Consider the following 18647-nt stretch of genomic DNA (forward strand, 5'->3'; position numbering starts at 1 on the left):
GATGTTCAAGACAAACACATGTAAAATCTGTCTACCCAACACCAAAGAGGTAATGTTAGTACACTTGGACCTTGTTCTTGGAATCAAAGAGTGATGCCTTTGCTGCATTCAAAAAGCTAGCAAGAAGACTACAAAACACAAAGAGCAGTAGCATAGGTTCTATAAGGAGTGACCATGGAAGAGAATTTCAGAATGAGAAGTTTGTCAAGTTCTTTGAAAAGTTGGGGATTCTACATAATTTCTCTGTTCCAAGAACACCACAACAAAATGGAGTTGTAGAGAGGAAGAACATGTCTCTTGAAGAGCTTGCAAGAACAATGCTTAGTGATCATCACTTCCTAAGTATTTTTGGGCAGATGCAGTGAGTACCTCTTGTTATGTGATGAATAAGGTACTTATAAGGCCCATTTTGAAGAAAACTCCATATGAACTTTTCAATGGAAGGAAGCCCAACATCAGTCACCTTAAAGTCTTTGGCTGTAGCTGTTTTGTTCTCAACAATGGAAAGGAAAGCTTGGGAAAGTTTGATGAAAAAGCTGACCTTGGTATTTTCATATAGAGTCTACAACAAATAGTTGATGACTGTAGAAGAATCAGTTCACGTTGTCTTTGATGAGGTAGATCGCAGAATCAGTCAGATCCCAAAGATCAGTGCTGAGGAAGATGAACAGAGCATCAGTTTGGAGAAGCTGGAAATCTGTGCAGAAAAACAACTGGTTGATTCGCAGAAACAACCGATTGAAATTCTGCAACAGAGTGAGCTGCCCAAAGAGTGGAGGATTCCTAGAGATCTGTCAGTGGATAACATCATAGGGCAGATAAAGGAAGGTGTCTCCACACGTAGCTCCATCTCAAACTACTGCAGACACACAACTTTTGTCTCTCAAATTGAACCAAAGTCAATTGAGGAAGCTCTCAAGGATGAGAAGTGGGTTGAAGCTATGCATGAAGAGCTAAATCAGTTTGAAAGGAATGAGGTATGGTTTCTTGTCCCTAAAACTAATGAAATGAATATTATTGGTTCGAAATGGGTTTTTAGGAACAAGCTAGATGAGGATGGAGTGATCACGAGGAACAGAGCAAGGCTAGTTGCCAAAGGCTACAATCAAGAAGAGGGCATAGACTATGGTGAAACCTTTGCTCCTGTGGCTAGATTGGAGGCTGTAAGGTTGCTGCTGGCCTTTGCATGTATGAGTGGTTTTAAACTCTTCTAAATGGATGTAAAGAGTGCCTTCTTGAATGGCTACATCAATGAGGAAGTCTATGTAGATCAACCACCGGGTTTTGAAGATCACAAGTATCCCAACCATGTCTTCAAGTTGAAGAAAGCTTTGTATGGACTGAAACAAGCTCCAAGGCAGTGGTATGAGAGGCTTAGCAACTTTCTGCTATCTCATGGTTATGAAAGAGGAATGGTAGACAAGACTCTCTTCATCAATAAGTGAAATGCAGAAATAATTCTTGTGCAAATCTATGTTGATGACATCATCTTTGGTGCTACACAAGATAGACTGTGTGAAGAATTTGTGGCTGCAATGAAAGGTGAGTTTGAAATGTCTATGATGGGAGAACTATCTTTCTTTCTTGGATTGCAGGTTAAACAAACAAAGGATGGGATCTTCTTAAGTCAATCAAAATATTGCAAGGAGATTCTCAAGAAATTTGAAATGGAGAATTGCAAAGAAGCAAGCACTCCAATGCCATCAAGCTGTTACAAGGATGTGGATGCTGCTGGAAAGAGTATAGATCAAACAAAATACAGAGGTTTGATTGGATCCTTGCTTTATCTAACAGCTAGTAGGCCGGACATCATGTTTGCGGTGTGTCTATGTGCAAGATATCAAGCAAATCCTAAAGAGTCACACTTCAAAGCTGCAAAAAGAATTATGAAATATCTCAAAGGAACATCATCTGTAGGACTATGGTATCCTTCTCACTCTCCAATACATTTAATTGGTTATTCAGATTCTGACTTTGCAGGTTGCAAGCTAGATAGAAAAAGCACAAGTGACACTTGTCACCTTCTTGGCTCAAGCCTAATCTCATGGCATAGCAAGAAGCAAGCATGTGTTGCTCTCACTACTGCTGAGGCTGAATATATAGCTGCTCGTAGCTGCTGTGCACAGATTCTATGGCTCAAGCAACAACTTGCAGATTTTGGTTTACAAATCAGCAAGGTTCCCTTGATGTGTGATAACACAAGTGCAATCAATCTCACCAAAAATCAGATTCAGCACTCAAGGACCAAACATATTGAAATAAGACATCATTTCATCAGAGATCATGTACTAAATGGGAACTGTGAAGTGAAGTTTATGGAGACCAAACTGCAGTTAGCTGACACCTTCACAAAACCATTACCAAAAGAGAAGTTTTTCTTCTTAAGAGATGAGTTAGGTATTCTTGATCTTAATAATCTCTCTTAAATCTGTTTTTGGTACATGTTAAAGTCTGTTTGTGAAGACAAATAGGGGGAGAATTATTGGTTCTTGTATATCTTTGTCTGGTATTGCATAAAATGTTAAAATCTCTGATATAAAAGTGTTTTCTGCTGCTACTGATAGAAACAACCGATTGTTTCGTGTAAACAACCGATTGTTTATCATGTTTTATACCTTGAATGTGTAATAAACTGTCTTACTGCTGTAAGAAGCTTTGGACAATATAAATGCTATTTTTGCAGGAACTGCTTCAGATTTAATCAGATCAAACACAAACACATGCTTAAATGTGAGAAGCATGACTCTCTTAGATCCACTTTTAGTGGCACGAAATTAGGGAGTCCAAACATGTTTAATTTTAATTTTAATTTCTCTGCACTCCCTAAAACTCACGACACCTACACTATAAATAGGTGGCCACCCCTCTTGTAATTCATAGCACATTTCGAGTAAAGAAACTCTCCTTGAGTGAAATTATGAGTATATAGTTTTCTCTGAGTCTTATCTTGACAAAGATGTTTCAAGTGACGACTCCAATCATCACTTATCTTGGGTTCCTTCTCCTCCAAGTGGCGTGACTCCTCCATCCCTCCACCTCCATGGAAGTCTTCAACCATCTAAGTTCTTCCTACTTAGTCTATAAATTTATAATTCGATGTTTGGATCACATGTGAATGCACATGGTGAGTGTGGGAAATCCCCAACAATTATTTATTCTAAATATACTTACATTTTTTTCTTTACAAAGTGTTTTTTTTCATCTAAATATAGTTAAAAAATACTTTTTTCTTCAAAGTGTTTTCAATATAAATACACTTAATAAAAATTCCTCAATAAAAAAATAAGTGTAACGTTTCTAGATGATTTTCAAAATATATTTATTATTGCATTTTTAAATGAATGTTATAAGAAATATAATTGGGAATATTAGTATCAATTTTATTATCTTCTAATTCTATTAATATACAGTTCTAAACGTACAGTGACACAAAAATATTATGAGAAATTATTTGTTGAATCATTGTTTGGTTTTACACTATATATTAAAATGATATTCTTTTATAATATTGATAATGAAATATTACACCATTTCTCAATAGAATTAACGAGGTGTTTAGCAAGAGTGATGACATTTGTAAGAATATAAGCACTTTAATATTTTATTTTTAAAATACAAATAGAGTATGAGGATAATTAATCTTGAACTATTCACTTATTCAAGTTAAGAAAGAACTTTCTTTTCAAAACTTTTGAAAGAACAATAAACTATGACTAATTTATTAGTGACATAAGACCTAATATCGGGTGCCATAATTTTGTTTTATGGCCATCTCTAAGCTATCATCACAATGAATCAGTGACACTTTAACGATATAGTATTGAAATGATTGCACGTTTGATCTTTATCCTCATTATCCAATTTAACCTTAATATTCTCTAAATTTTAAGATTTATTTAATGAGAGAGAACAATTCTATATATATATATATATTCATTAAAATTGAGTGTTTTTTTTTATAGCAAAGCGTATTTCTCTACTTTTCTATTTTTTTTTATTTATATAAAATTTATGATAGACAATACGTGTCATCATATGAAAAATAATATAAAATAAAAATATAAGAAGACTAGAAAATAAAGAAATTTTAAGGGTCCGTTTGTATTTAAGAGTGGAAAAGCGTGGAAAAAAGGCTGACATTTCTTCTTTATAATCTCAATAACCATATGAGTATTGATTTCTTGCTGAAACCTGATATGATTTCTCATCCTTCAAATCATCCAGACTGAAAAAGTAATAGTTGCAAGTCTAATAAGTTTAAGTAGGGGATTTCCAGGAGATTTAATATAATGGATTAAATCCTCAACATATTAAGAAAATAATAATTATCAAATTATATGCAATTATTGTATGCAATATTGTACGATATTGTACCCAATTATATGCAATTAATTTAATAAGATTGTAAATTGGAGAGAGAAACTCCCTATATATTTCTTATACATGAAGGTGATGTAACCATACACATAAGAGAATAAGAAACATCTCTTCTTTCCTTACCATTTTTTATCATTTTCTTATATGGTCTCAGAGCACCGATCTCATTTTTATCCCCTAAATAAAAAATCATGTCTGGAAAAGAAGACATCAGTAACGAGTCCGATAGAAATCTCGTACAAGGCTTCAGTACCGAGCAAATTCAGCAATTGACAAAGGCTATTTACTCGCTCAACAATAACGGTAAAAGTAACACGTTTGTTAGCTCTACAGAGGTCTGCTTGTCCATAACTCCTATTCTAATTCTACTACGAAACCATGGATTTTGGATAGCGGAGCAACCGATCACATTGCATCTGATTCACAATTTTTCACACACACTTCATCATTAATCTGCCCACAGTCTCAACTGTGCCCATCTCATCTACAGGCACAATTAAATTCAATGAAAAAATCACTCTCAAATATGTTCTTTGTGTTCCTTCTTTTAATTTAAATCTCATGTCCATTAGTAAGATAACCAGTTCACTAAATTGTTGTGTCGTTTTTACTCCATGGTTGTGTTTTACAGGACTTGGCTACGGGAAGGATGATTGGCTCAGGTAAACAACACGCAGGCTTATACTACATGTCCCCTCTTCCAAACCAAGCTCACGCATCTCAAATATCGATCGACCCTGATTTATGGCACAAGCGCCTCGAACATCCTTCTCTGGCGTGTTTACAACATGTATCTTCCTTACTACCTATCCCTATCAGTAAAAATCTCATTTCCATTCATAATAATTATAGTATTTGTCCCAAAGCTAAACAGACAAGTCTACCCTTTCTTTTAAGCACAATAAAATCTCATTCTCCATTTAATCTATTGCATTGTGACATTTGGGGTCCTCATAAAACCCCAACTCATTTTGGAAAACATTTTTTCTCACTATAGTCAATGACTATACTAGATGTACTTGGCTATTTCTTATGAATCATAAATCTGAAACCCAACATCTCTTAGAGTCATTCATTACATTTGCACAAAATCAATTTCAGGCATCTATTAAAACCATCCGCGTTGACAACGGATTGGAATTTATTTCAATGTATGATTTTTTTCTCAAAAAAGGTATTGAATGTCAACGCACTTGCGTCTACACTCCTCAACAAAATGGAATAGTAGAACGCAAACATAGACACGTTTTAAACACAGCATGAACCCTCCTATATCAGTCCAATTTACCATTAGAATTTTGGGGAGAATGCGTTCTAACTGCCACATATATCATTAATCGCTTGCCATCCCCTTTACTAAAAAATAAATCACCTTTTGAGCTACTATATAATCAACCACCTTCACTTTCTCAGCTAAAAACTTTTGATTGCCTCTGTTACGCAACTGTTGTTTCACCTAAGCAAAAATTTGATCTGCGCGCCTGACAATGTATCTTCATTGGTTATCCTCACAGGCAAAAAGCAATGGACGAAGAGATTTTCGCCTTGCAGCTAAATCAAACGTGGACCTTAACACCGTAACCCGCTGGGCAGAAACCCATCGGATGCAAATGGGTCTATAAAATAAAGTACAACTCAGATGGTAGCGTTGACAGATATAAGGCGCGCCTTGTCACAAAGGGGTATACTCAGATTGAAGGTGTCGACTATTCTGAAACTTTTTCACCAACAACAAAATTAACAACTTTGAGGTGTCTCCTCACCATTACAACAACCATACATTGGTTTACTCACCAGCTATATGTGCAAAATTCCTTCTTACATGGCACATTGCATGAAATTATTTACATGGACTTGCCACCCGGGCATCATCGACAGGGGAGATCATTGTATGTCGACTCAACAAATCCCTTTATTGTCTCAAACAAGCATCTCGAACATGGTTTTCAACATTTTCTCATGTGATTAAATCTGTAGGATTTCAACAGTCCAAGACAGATTACTCTTTATTCACAAGAGAAAATAACTCATCATTTACTGCCCTTTTGATTTATGTGGATGATATTCTTTTGACAGGAAATGATTTGACAGAAATTCAGCGTGTTAAAGATTGTCTATTACAACAATTTTGCATTAAAGATCTTGGAGACCTAAAATATTTTCTAGGGATTGAATTTTCCCGTTCCAAAGCTGGTATTTACATGTTCCAAAGAAAATATGCTCTTGATATTTTGTAGGATATGGGACTCACAGGTGCTCGTCCAGACAAATTTCCAATGGAACAATACCTAAAACTCACACCAGACGATGGAGAGTTATTAAAGGATCCAGTCAAATATAGGCGACTCGTGGGACGACTAATATACCTCACGGTTACTCGGCCTGACATAGCATTTTCGGTTCGGACCCTAAGTCAATATATATAGGATCCACGGAAACCTCATTGGGATGCCGCAATTCGAGTCCTAACGTACATCAAAGGATCATCAGGACAAGGATTGCTATTGCCATCCGAAAACAATCTGACATTGACAGCTTATTGCGACTCAGACTGGGGAGGTTGTCAGACAACTCGGAGATCAGTATCTGGATATTGCATTTTTTTGTTCTTCTATTATCTCATGGAAGTAAAAAAAAACAGACAAACGTATCAAGATCATCAGCGGAAGTAGAATACCGCGCGATGGCCAATACTTGTTTGGAGATAGTTTGGTTGCGATATCTGTTGTAGGATTTAAAGGTGCCATGTAACTTGTCAGCTCAACATTTTTGTGACAATCAAGCGGCATTACATATAGCAGCAAACCCAGTATTTCATGAACGCACAAAACACATTGAGATAGACTGTCACATTGTGCGAGAAAAATTACAAGCTGGGATAATTAGTCCTTCATATGTACCGACTCAGTATTAGCTCGCAGATATTTTTACAAAGGCACTAGGCAAGGAACGGTTTTTGACGCTACGACACAAGTTGGGGGTTCATGATCTTCACCTACCAACTTGAGGGGAGTATTAAGGAAATAATAATTATCAAATTATATGCAATTATTGTATGCAATATTGTACGATATTGTACCCAATTATATGCAATTAATTTAATAATGATAGAATCTCATGATTATCATGATTAGTATCCCTGCTACTTAGATTGTTAATTGGAGAGAGAAACTCCCTATATATTTCCTATACATGGAGGTGATGTAACCATACACATAAGAGAATAAGAAACATCTCTTCTTTTTACCATTTTTTTATCATTTTCTTATACAACAGAAGAAAAAACAAATGTAGAAAAAATTTGCTAAAGCCAAGACCAAACTTGTTGTGCAACAAGGAAATCTAAAAAAGGATGAGAAGGAGACTCCTCATGATTATTGCATAATGAACACTTATAACAAAGATTCACTCCTCTTTCTTGCACCTCTCCATCAGTGAGCACAAATTTTATGTAAAATTTTCCAAAGAACTAGGGTCTTGGTTGGCGGGATAGAAAAAGACCAAATATAAGTCCCAGTATCAGAGAAAAAAGACCGAGCAACTTTCTGATTGAGAATACCTTAATCTTCAAACATCCAATTGGGAACATCCCTCCCACCAGAGATAACTACATAATTTAAATTCTAAAATTTGTAGATAAAATAGAAAAGGAATAAGAGACTGATCAAGAGGAACCAAGATTGTGCAATATTAGAAGAAAGTTTAATCCAATTGTTATAAGAAACACCTCTAATAAAAGATATAATCTAGAAGAAAACAAAATATCATTCCAAAAATTAATATCAACCACATATTAAATTTTCTAATTAGTATTATTAAGGATAACATCAAATAATTATCTTATCCCAATCGAATCGAAGAAGGAAAAAAAAAAACATTCTATATCCCTAACCAATAATTTTGATGTTATCTATAATGTATGAGAATATTGCCGGTTTTGATTTTTCATGTGTATTTATGCATTGTATTTGGTTGTTAATTTAATTTCATAATCTATTTACCCTATTCTACGTGCTAGTGCATAGATCATAGGTAGGTATGAGTCATCTCATCCACATTACATACGATTCCCTAGTAGTGTTTTAATTCATTATAGTTTTAAACATCTACCTGTGCTCAATGTCGTTATGATGATTTTCACGTGTAAAAAGTGAGGAAAGAAGGCAAAAGGGAATGCTATGAAAGTTTATTCCAATATACTCTTTTTCATTCATACGAGGCTCAATCATAAGTTAGATCTTGCCGCCATTACTTCACCCTATCTCATCTACCCTACTCTCAAAACTGTAAGAATCTAATTTGGTTTTATCTCAAGAATTAGTTAAAGTCTCCCTTTTGCCTAAAACTATAGAATTAAACAATACATAAATGAGAAAAATTGTTTTATCTTATTTTTGAATAACAACTTTTAAAATTTTTAAAAGTTAAAACAATTAAATTTTAATTATTTTCACTCAAGTTATTTTATTTTTTTAAATGTTTTATTTAGATGAATTAATTAAATTCAATTTTAATATTTTGTTTGGATAAAGTGTTTGAATCACCATCAAATACAAACATTTATTTTTAATATTAAATAATATTTATTAATTTAAAAATATTTTTCAAAGTGATGTTTTTGGTTAATCTTTTATTGAAACTACTTTTCGACTAATGTTTATTGAGATATTTTTAATTAACGACAATTTTTTTTCTCTTAGATTAGATGAGATTAATTTTTTAAGCTAATATATCAGCTATAATTATTACGATTAATCGATGGGTCAAGAACTATTCACTTAACGACATTAATAAATATTATTTTTAAAATATATACATTGATAATCTTATTTCACTATACAACCCTACCTAAAATTTCAATTTTTATATGAAATAAAAAAATATCATTTTTATTATATCATAAGTTAAAGATTGTATAATCGGGGTCAATATATATTTTTTTAGTAATTTTTCAACCAAATTTTTATTATATCATAAGTTTTCTTAATCCACATTTTAAATAACATATTTACCAAATTATGACGAAAAATAATTATGGTGATGTCGATTAAAAATAATCGTTATAGACATAAAAAAATAATAAACTTCTATAGATGTGAACTTAGTCAGGTTTACATTAGCCAAACTAAATCTCTCTAATATGGTCATAAAATAACTTAGTTTACATCAACGAAAAAATAATTACAACAAAGTCAACTTAAAAATAATGCTTATTAACATTTATTACTAATTAAATAAATAGTCTCATTGATGCCAATAAAAGTCCTATTTCACATAAGCCAAATAAAAAATAAAAAATAGACATACCAATGTTGATTGAAAATATTACCTAACGTTGGTAGTGAAATAACCTTAATTATGTTTGCAAAAATTAAACTCTTATTAAATGTAGGTTGAAAATTAACTTTTGACTAATAATAACAAAAAATATTTTTAATTGCCAACGAAAAAAATCAAATTTGATATTGACATAAAATTTAAACGACCATTTTAAGCAAGAAAAACATTACATATATTAATTGAGAAATACCATTATTCTAGATAGACCAATAAATATCTTTGATCTACTACTATATGAAAGAATTGTTAAGTAACTTAAACAAAAAAAAATATCAAGTTGATGACATTAAGGTTGAGATTAGGAGTGATAAAACAGGTTAATTTGTTCTATAAATGTTATACAGGCCGAAATTAGTAACCGTGTTGTTAGAGGGTAGGTTGATTCACATTTTTTTTTTTAATTATTTTGTTTTGAATCTATTTACTTTGTTATAATTATGATACCACCTTTTGGACAATCAAAAGCAAGGAAGAACAATAAAATTAAAGTAAACTTTTAATATTATAATCAAAGAAGGTTTAATGTCTAACAAAATAAAGTAAATAATAATAATACTTTAATGAATAAAATGATGTATAAAGAAATTAATGTAAATAAAGTTTTATATAAAATATTAATTACCACCAATTTTAATTCTAAAAACATTTAAAACTATCAAAATATATAGAAAGGTGGACGTCCCACTCCGACCGTAATCCACCGTGTTGGCGGGTTAGACGGGTTAGGTTGACCAGACTAATACGAGTTGCCAGATTCAAAAAATTAACCTGTCACACCTAAATGGTGACAGACCGGCATATCGGTTTCTTGGACTTTGCCTGTTTTACCATCGTAATTGAGACTGAGTTGACGATATCACAATTGAGTTGGAGTTGATGACGTTATGAGAAATGTATCGAAACCTTGATTGAGATGAAATTGATGATTTCTCAATATGCACGAATTTTATTTATTTATATTGATTTGGTGGTTTCCTTTCCCTCTCTAAATTTTTTTGCGGTTGGAAGAATAATATCCTCACAATTTGCTTTAACGATAATGGTGTTCATCAGGTATCGGGGTCCTATAGGCACACACATTTACCATATGATGTTGCAAACATAGTATATCCTTAATGCGTTGAGCTTTATAGCAAATCAAGTTTCAATCGTTGGGGATATATATATATATATATATATAGTGTGGTTAGTCAGTATTAGCAATGAAACCAAACACTCTTTGTCAGCTACTACTATATGCTACAACCTCTCACTTTTAGTACACTTCTTTCATTTCTTACTTCATTAGTGCTTTCACCCTCACCTTCCATTCATTATTATATGCTCCATTGACTGTATAAAGTACACCACTTTCATTCTTCTTTCTTTTTTTCCATTCTTTTTTCTCTCTAACTACCAATCAACACCACAATATGGAATATGGGGACATTTTTTTCATATGGGACACAACCAATACCACCAAATCATATTTTTCTAAACCATCATAAATCTTACAACTCTTATTCATTTAAATTTATTGTAGATTTTCAACTTATTTAACACTTCTTTTTTTAGTATATATAACTTTAACTGATAAGAGAGTGTGTTAGAAACCATATATATTTTTAATGCTTATTATCTTGTGATTTATTTAAATTTTGAAATATTTATCCCACAACTTTGTGGTGATGCATGAACTTGATTACAGGAAATTAATTATCTTAATATCACTTATTTTACTGGATCATGTTTCTGATGTCGGAACACAACTAGGTTCAATTAGCTATAAACTTAAATAAGTAATGACACTAGAGGCTCTGGTCAAACAAAATAAATAAAAAATGGTGTCTCTTGCAGGCACAAGTAAAACACTACTTAATTGTGAGAAATGACTCATTTGGCGAAGTGAATTTTAAATAGATTTATCTGACTCTCTTCTCATTAATTAAAGAAAATGAGATATGGGTCTTGTTCTGAAAAAGACATTAATTTTATTAAACAAAAATGTAACATGATTGGTTGTAAAATTCAGTGGTTAATAAAATTGTGTCTTTTCAAGAGAATGGTAACGTTATGCAATAGAAGATACAAACACATGTGGTTAGAATTAAATATACCGTATAAGGAAGGTATTAGTCTTACTAATAATACATGTGGTTAGAATTACATGTACCGTATAAGGAAGGTATTAGTCTTACTAATAATACATGTGGTTAGAATTACATGTACCGTATAAGGAAGGTATTAGTCTTACTAATAATACATGTGGTTCGAATTACTCAGGGTAGTGTAGTGGCACATCATACAATCAAAAAGTAACTTACACCTCTTTGCATTAACTTGTTATTTAGAGAATTGTTTCTAATAAAAATCTACAAAAAGTACTATTTATTTTATCATATAAACAATCATACACTTAATTTCCTTAAAAGGCACGAAATATGGTGCTTGCCTCCTCAGCTCAGCGTCTTAATTGAGCTGCTTCAAGCAGATCAAATTTTCTAGCCAATTAACTTAAAATCCAATAAACAATCATCAACTAAAAATTAACGAATTTATCTTTTAAATTGATATATTTTACCAAAGATCAGCGACTAATTTAATAAATATTTTTCAAAACTTGGAAAGAATATAATGACTAAGAAATTGGTTAAGTAAGTTTTACTTCTGAGACTGCTTATAAAAGAAAATAGTAGTTTAAGAATGATATTATACCTCCTGGTTTTGGTATTAAGGTAATTAGACTTTGAACTAGTTTTGTACATTTAAGTGGGGATGGGAGGGTAAAATTGAAAGAGATGAAAGGAGATTAATTATATACATTTATGATTAAGCACTACATTAATTATGATTGAGTTGGTGGTGGCTGACTAGTCTTAACCAATTATGGCTGACCAGGGTCCATTTCCACTGCAACTGTTATGACATTAGCCAATAATAAGCACTAAAGAGTAGTAGTATAGTGAATTAGCGAGGTTCCCTATAGTTACGCACCAAACCTTCTGGGTCCAGTGGCGTTATGGTGAGAATGGTTTCTGGCACCTGCAACACTGGTTGTTGAGAGGAGCTAGCTTGCTGCTGACTGCACCCAACAATCTTTTGGCAAGTCTCAATTAGGCACTGTCTGCATTTGGGGCATGAAGAGTGTGAGCTTAGCCACATGTCAATGCAGCGTACGTGGAACCCGTGGTTGCACTTTGGCAAAATGCGCACCTTGTCACCATTTGAGAACTCTGACAAACATATGACACACTCTGAGTCCAAACTTGGGAGGTTCAGCTCAGCTGAGTAACTCACTGTGGGGAAAGTCTTGAGGGCTTTCTTCTTCACTCCTGTGTTGGCAACTCTTGCTGGAGGGCTGCTGGTTGCCACCGAGTCACTCACTACGAAATTGGAACACCTTAGTGCACACCTGATGATGGAGTTCAAACCTAAGGAGCAGATGAGTGCACATAGTAGGACTGAGAGTACCATGACAACATTTGCATCGAAATTTCCATCTCCAAGATATGTTTCTGTGGAATCGTGGCTGCTTGCTGGGGGCTTGGCTGATTGGTTGAGTGGGGAGTGAAGGAGTAACCTTCTTGAGTGGAAGCTGTGAAGGTCATGGTGGAGTGGTGAAGTAAAGGAAGTTGCAGCAGAATACATTTTAGTTGAAAGGTGTGGTGTGGTGTTAACAAAGTTATCAGAGAGCTTCTAGGGGTTGGTTGGCTAAGGGAATTATATATAGGGAAGTTTACATGGTTAGATTTTGGTGGCTACCTTTGATTGGAATGTGAAAGTATTGTTTTTTTGGAGAATGGTTGGGTTGGTAAATTAGAATATTTCCAAGGGTGGTGGTGAGGTTGAAGGGTTTTTATCTTTGTCTTTAATTAGTTGTTGCCTCTTGCAGATAGATAGATGTCTTAGCACAAGGATCCTCCACTCACTGTAAGCCTTTTGTGATTGGCTTTCCCTGTCAAGAAGGTCCCATTCATTTTCAATCCCACCTTACACGCAGCAGGGTCTGCCACGTGGCAGTTTTAGTTTCGTATTTTACATACGAGGAAGGAAGGTTTTCTTAAACTTAGCTCACTAAGGACAGTTTACCTTTATTATTAAACTTAGCATGGATTTGTCTTGGGTTTTTTATTTCAAAAACAATCCCTCAACGAGCCTTTTTTATGTTTTCATATACTCTATAATGCTGTTCCCCAATGGACCCACCAGCACATGAAGGAATTGGGAAGCTTCCTGATGGAGATGAGTTCAAAATTGAAAAAAAAATATATGCTTTTGATTCCAAGGTTCATTTATGTCCCATCTTTTGGGTCCCAACTAAAAGGATGAGCTTCAAATGTTCATTTATGTCCCATCTTTTGGGCCCCAAAATAAAAAGGGATTAGGCAAATACTTTATTTTATCCGTACTTGCCCAAAGGAAAGAGTTCAGATGAAGGATCATCTTTTCTTTCTGCCTCAGTGTAACAACCTAGAGGTACTGTTGCAATGGCACCACAAATTGGAGGTTCTAAACTTGAACAAAACAAAGACAAGATTAAGAAAGGGAAATACAAGTTTGAGTCCAACCTGTGTGTGCATCATTTATTGTATTTGCAATCTGACATTGTGAGTTGTGTATGGTTTGGATGTCTGGTAGTGATCTATCTCCATCTATCAGACTCAGATCATAAGACGTTTATATCCGAAATGGTCCCAGATGTTTCTGCGTTGTCACAAGAAATTTGTTTTACAATCTTTACATGGTGTGCCAGTGGTTAGATATTGCAACAAGTAGTGGTTTGTGATAAAAGCAACATCCATAACGATATGAATTGATGAATTGATTGGGCAATGTATAGGCCAAAATTGATCTGGATCTGATTTAGTTTGTCTGACTAAACTTTTAGGCTTAAAACCCACGTATTAAAGGCGGAAAGTAATTGCATTAAGGGGTGTGGTTTTATAAAAGTGGTGAAGAAAGGTACGCGGAGACAAGTCAAAGGGGTATGCTACTTTCTTCTTCCCTTTTTCTTATTTTTATCTTTTGGTTACCTTTGCCTGCTCTGGATAAAGTATCACTCTACTCATTAATGGTACGGAAGTTAGTCACATAATAAAACTGTGAGATCAATCGAATATGGATAAGTCAATAAATGTAAATTTTATTTTATAAATTTTAAAATTTATATTTTGATAATTATTTATATATAAAAAATATTTTTTACTGATATTTGTGAGTTTCAGGGGAGAAGCAGAAAAGATGAATAATTTGGCTCTTGCAGTGGTCGAAGTACCAGTTACCTGGAGGAGTATCTTAGTGGGTTGGATCTCACTGCGATGATGGTTGTAGTGGACCCGGTTAAGAAAGAATAAGATAAGGGCAAGAGAGATGTCACTTCATCAGTAACAACAGTACCCATTTAACAGTGTGACACGAGCAAGCATTCAGCAGTCATTCAACTCTTCATTTTCTTACATTAAAATAATAAATAAATGTCACACACGTGCTTTGTCGTCATTCATGATTAAGATTAGGATAAGGATGTCAGATAATCGTTTTATTATGAATTATGAAACTTCATATCTCACTTAAATTATTATGAAAAAATATACATCAAAACTCGTACAATTAAAAAAAGTTACATAAATAGTCTATAACTATTAAACACTATCTAGGTTTGTTTATTTTTATTATAAGAATGTAAATCATTAAGATTTGAAAGGGAAAGTTTGTCAGATTTATATAGATATTGGAAAATATTAGACCTTATATATAAATAAGATACTCGTGAGAGAGAGTAAAATAGACTTTTTTTAAGATCCTTATGTTTTAAGTCAAATTTGTTTTTGTCTTTTATATTTTTTTAAGTTTTTTTATTTGATTCTTTGTATTTACAATAATGAAATGCTCATGTTTAAACTAATTTTATAAGAAAATTGTATTTAAAAAGAACTAATTTTATAAGAAAATTGTATTTAAGAAGATGATAAAAAATAAGAAGTTTTTATTGTGTATATTTACATCACTTTATGTATAGTAAATATATAGTAGTGCAGAGAGATTTTCGCTCTCCAAGTTATTACCATCATTACAATTTAATTAAGTAGGATTCATTAATCATGATATTCTATCATTATTAAATTAATTGCATATAATTTGGTACAATATTGCATAGTGTATAATTTGATAATTATTATTTCCTTAATACTTCCCTTAAGTTGTTGGTAGATCATTTAAGTTGTTGGTAGATCATGAACCCAACTTCTTGTGTCGTTACATGTGAAGGACTGATTATCCGACTTGTACAATGTGACAGTCTATCTTAATGTGTGTTTTGTGCGTTCATGAAATACTGGGTTTGTTGCTATATGTAATGTCACTTGATTGTCACAAAAAAGTTGAGCTGACAAGTTACATGGCACCTTTAAATCCTGTAACAAATATCGCAACCAAACTATTGACTTAGGGTCCGAACCGAAAATGCTATGTCAGGCCGAATATGGGTCGTCCCACGAGTCATCTGTATTAGACTGGATCCTTTAATAACTCTCCATCATCTGGTGTGAGTTTTAGGTATTACTCCATTGGAAATTTGTCTAGACGAGCACCTATGAGTCTTGTATCCAGCAAAATATTAAGCGCATATTTTCTTTGTGAGATGTAAATATCAGTTTTGGAATGAGAAAATTCAATCCCTAGAAAATATTATAAGTCTCCAAGATCTTTAATGCGAAATTGTTGTAATAGACAGTTTTTAACATGTTGAATTTCTGTCAAATCATTTCCTGTCAAAAGAATATCATTCGCATAAATTAAAAGGGCAGTAAATGATGAGTTATTCAGTCTTGTGAATAGAGAGTAGTCTGTCTTGGATTGTTAAAATCCTATAGATTTAATTACATGAGAAAATGTTAAAAACCATGTCCGGGATGCATGTTTGAGAGCATAAAAGGATTTATTGAGCCGACATACAATGTTCTCTCCCTGTCGATGATGCCGGGTGACAAGTCCATGTAAATAATTTCATGCAATGTGCCATGTAAGAAGACATTTTGCACATCTAGTTGGTGAGTAAACCAATTTCTAGCTGCTGCAATGGTGAGGATACACTTGTTAATTTTGTTGTTGGTGAAAAAGTTTCAGAATAGTCGACACCTTCAATTACCCGTTTGCAACAAGACACGCCTTGTCATCTGAGTTGTACTTTATTTTATAGACCCATTTGCATCTGATGGGCTTCTGCCCAGTGGGTAACGGTGTCAAGGCCCACGTTTGATTTAGCTTCAAGGTAGAGAGCTCTTCGTCCATTGCTTTTTGTCAATTTGGAACAAGGATAACTTGAACATAAGTGTGAGGTTCTTTGGTGGCTGTTATGATAGCAAAATATGCACTATGTGTAGAAGAAAATCGTGAATTAGAAAGAAAATGATGCATAGGACACCTGGTTCCATTCGGCCGGTCTTGGGTAGTGATCAAATGATTGGCTTGGATCCTGTTACGTAGTCTTGAAGCTAGGAAGGTGGGATTGATGTGCGACTGGATCATCGAACATGAAGGTCGATTGGAGAAGGTTTGGTAATAGGTGCTAGACTTCTTGGCGTGGGAGAAGAAGGTTGGTCTACTGGAGGTTCAGGTGCATTATGACGAGTAGGAGAAGAAGGTTGGTCTGATGGAGGTTCAAGTGCATTGTGACGAGTAGGAAAATAAGGTTGGTTTGATGGAGGTTCAGGTGCATTGTGACGAGTAGGAGAAGAAGGTTGGTTTGATAGAGGTTCATGTGCATTGTGATGAGTAGGAGAAGAAGGTTGATCGAGTGAATATTGGACAGGAGTGGGTAAGTCAATGTCAATAGTGGGCAAAATACCTTATAATGGAGGTGAGGATTGCGTTTGGGACTGTTGGCAGAATGAGAAAACACTTTCATGGAAGATGATATCCCGACTTGTAAAAAAATTGTCTGCATCTATATCAAATAATTTGTATGTTTTTTTTTTTATTGTGAGGATAACCAATGAAGATGCTCTGTCGAGAGCGCAAATCAAATTTTTGCTTAGGTGAAACAACAGTTGCATAACAGAGGCAATCAAAAGTTTTTAAGTGAGAAAGTGAAGATGAGCGATTATATAGCATCTCAAAGGTGATTTATTTTTTAGTAAAGATGTTGGCAAGCGATTAATGATATATGTGGCAGTTAAAACGCATTTCCCCCAAAATTCTAATGGTAAATGGGACTAAAATAGGAGGGCTCGCGTTGTGTTTAAAATGTGTCTATGTTTACATTCTACTACTCCATTTTGTTGAAGAGTGTAGACACAAGTGCATTGACATTGAATACATTTTTTGAGAAAAAAATTACGCATAAAAATAAATTCAAATCCGTTGTCAACGCGAATGGTTTTAATAAATGTTTGGAATTGATTTTGTGCAAAATTAATGAATGATTCTTAAGAGATGTTGGGTTTCAAACTTGTGATTCATAAGAAATAACCAAGTACATCTAGTATAGTCATCGACTATAGTGAGAAAAAAACGTTTTCCAGAATGAGTTGGGGTTTTATGAGGATCCCAAATGTCACAATGTAATAGATTAAATGGAAAGTGAGATTTTATTGTGCTTAAAGGAAAGGGTAGCCTTGTCTGTTTATCTTTGGGACAAATACTACAATTATGAATGGGAATGAGATTTTTACTAATAGGTAGTAAGGAAGATGCAAGTTGTAGACACGCGTTGGAGAGGATGTCCGAGACGCTTGTGCCATAAATAAGGGTCGGTCGAAATTTGAGATGCGTGAGCTTGATTTGAAAGAGAGGACATGTAGTATAAGCCTACATCTTGTTTACCCGAGCCAATCATCCTCGCCGTAGCCAAGTCCTGCAAAATGCAACCATGTGGAGTAAAAGCGAGACAACAAGTGAACTGGTTATCTTACTAACAGACATGAGATTTAAATTAAAAGAAGAAAATCTTT

At 33.8% G+C, this 18647-nt stretch overlaps 1 protein-coding gene across 1 annotated transcript; it reads right to left on the reverse strand.

Moving 5' to 3' along the window:
* Positions 1-12485: 12485 nt before the first annotated feature.
* On the reverse strand, positions 12486-13524 carry LOC137822596 (RING-H2 finger protein ATL78). The gene has a single exon (XM_068627505.2). The coding sequence runs from the start codon at positions 13342-13344 to the stop codon at positions 12664-12666; it is 681 nt and encodes a 226-aa protein (XP_068483606.1). The 5' UTR covers positions 13345-13524; the 3' UTR covers positions 12486-12663.
* Positions 13525-18647: the final 5123 nt, after the last annotated feature.

The sequence above is a fragment of the Phaseolus vulgaris genome, chromosome 9, assembly GCF_051622355.1.
Source record: "Phaseolus vulgaris cultivar YP4 chromosome 9, ASM5162235v1, whole genome shotgun sequence".
NCBI classification, from domain to species: Eukaryota; Viridiplantae; Streptophyta; class Magnoliopsida; order Fabales; family Fabaceae; genus Phaseolus; species Phaseolus vulgaris.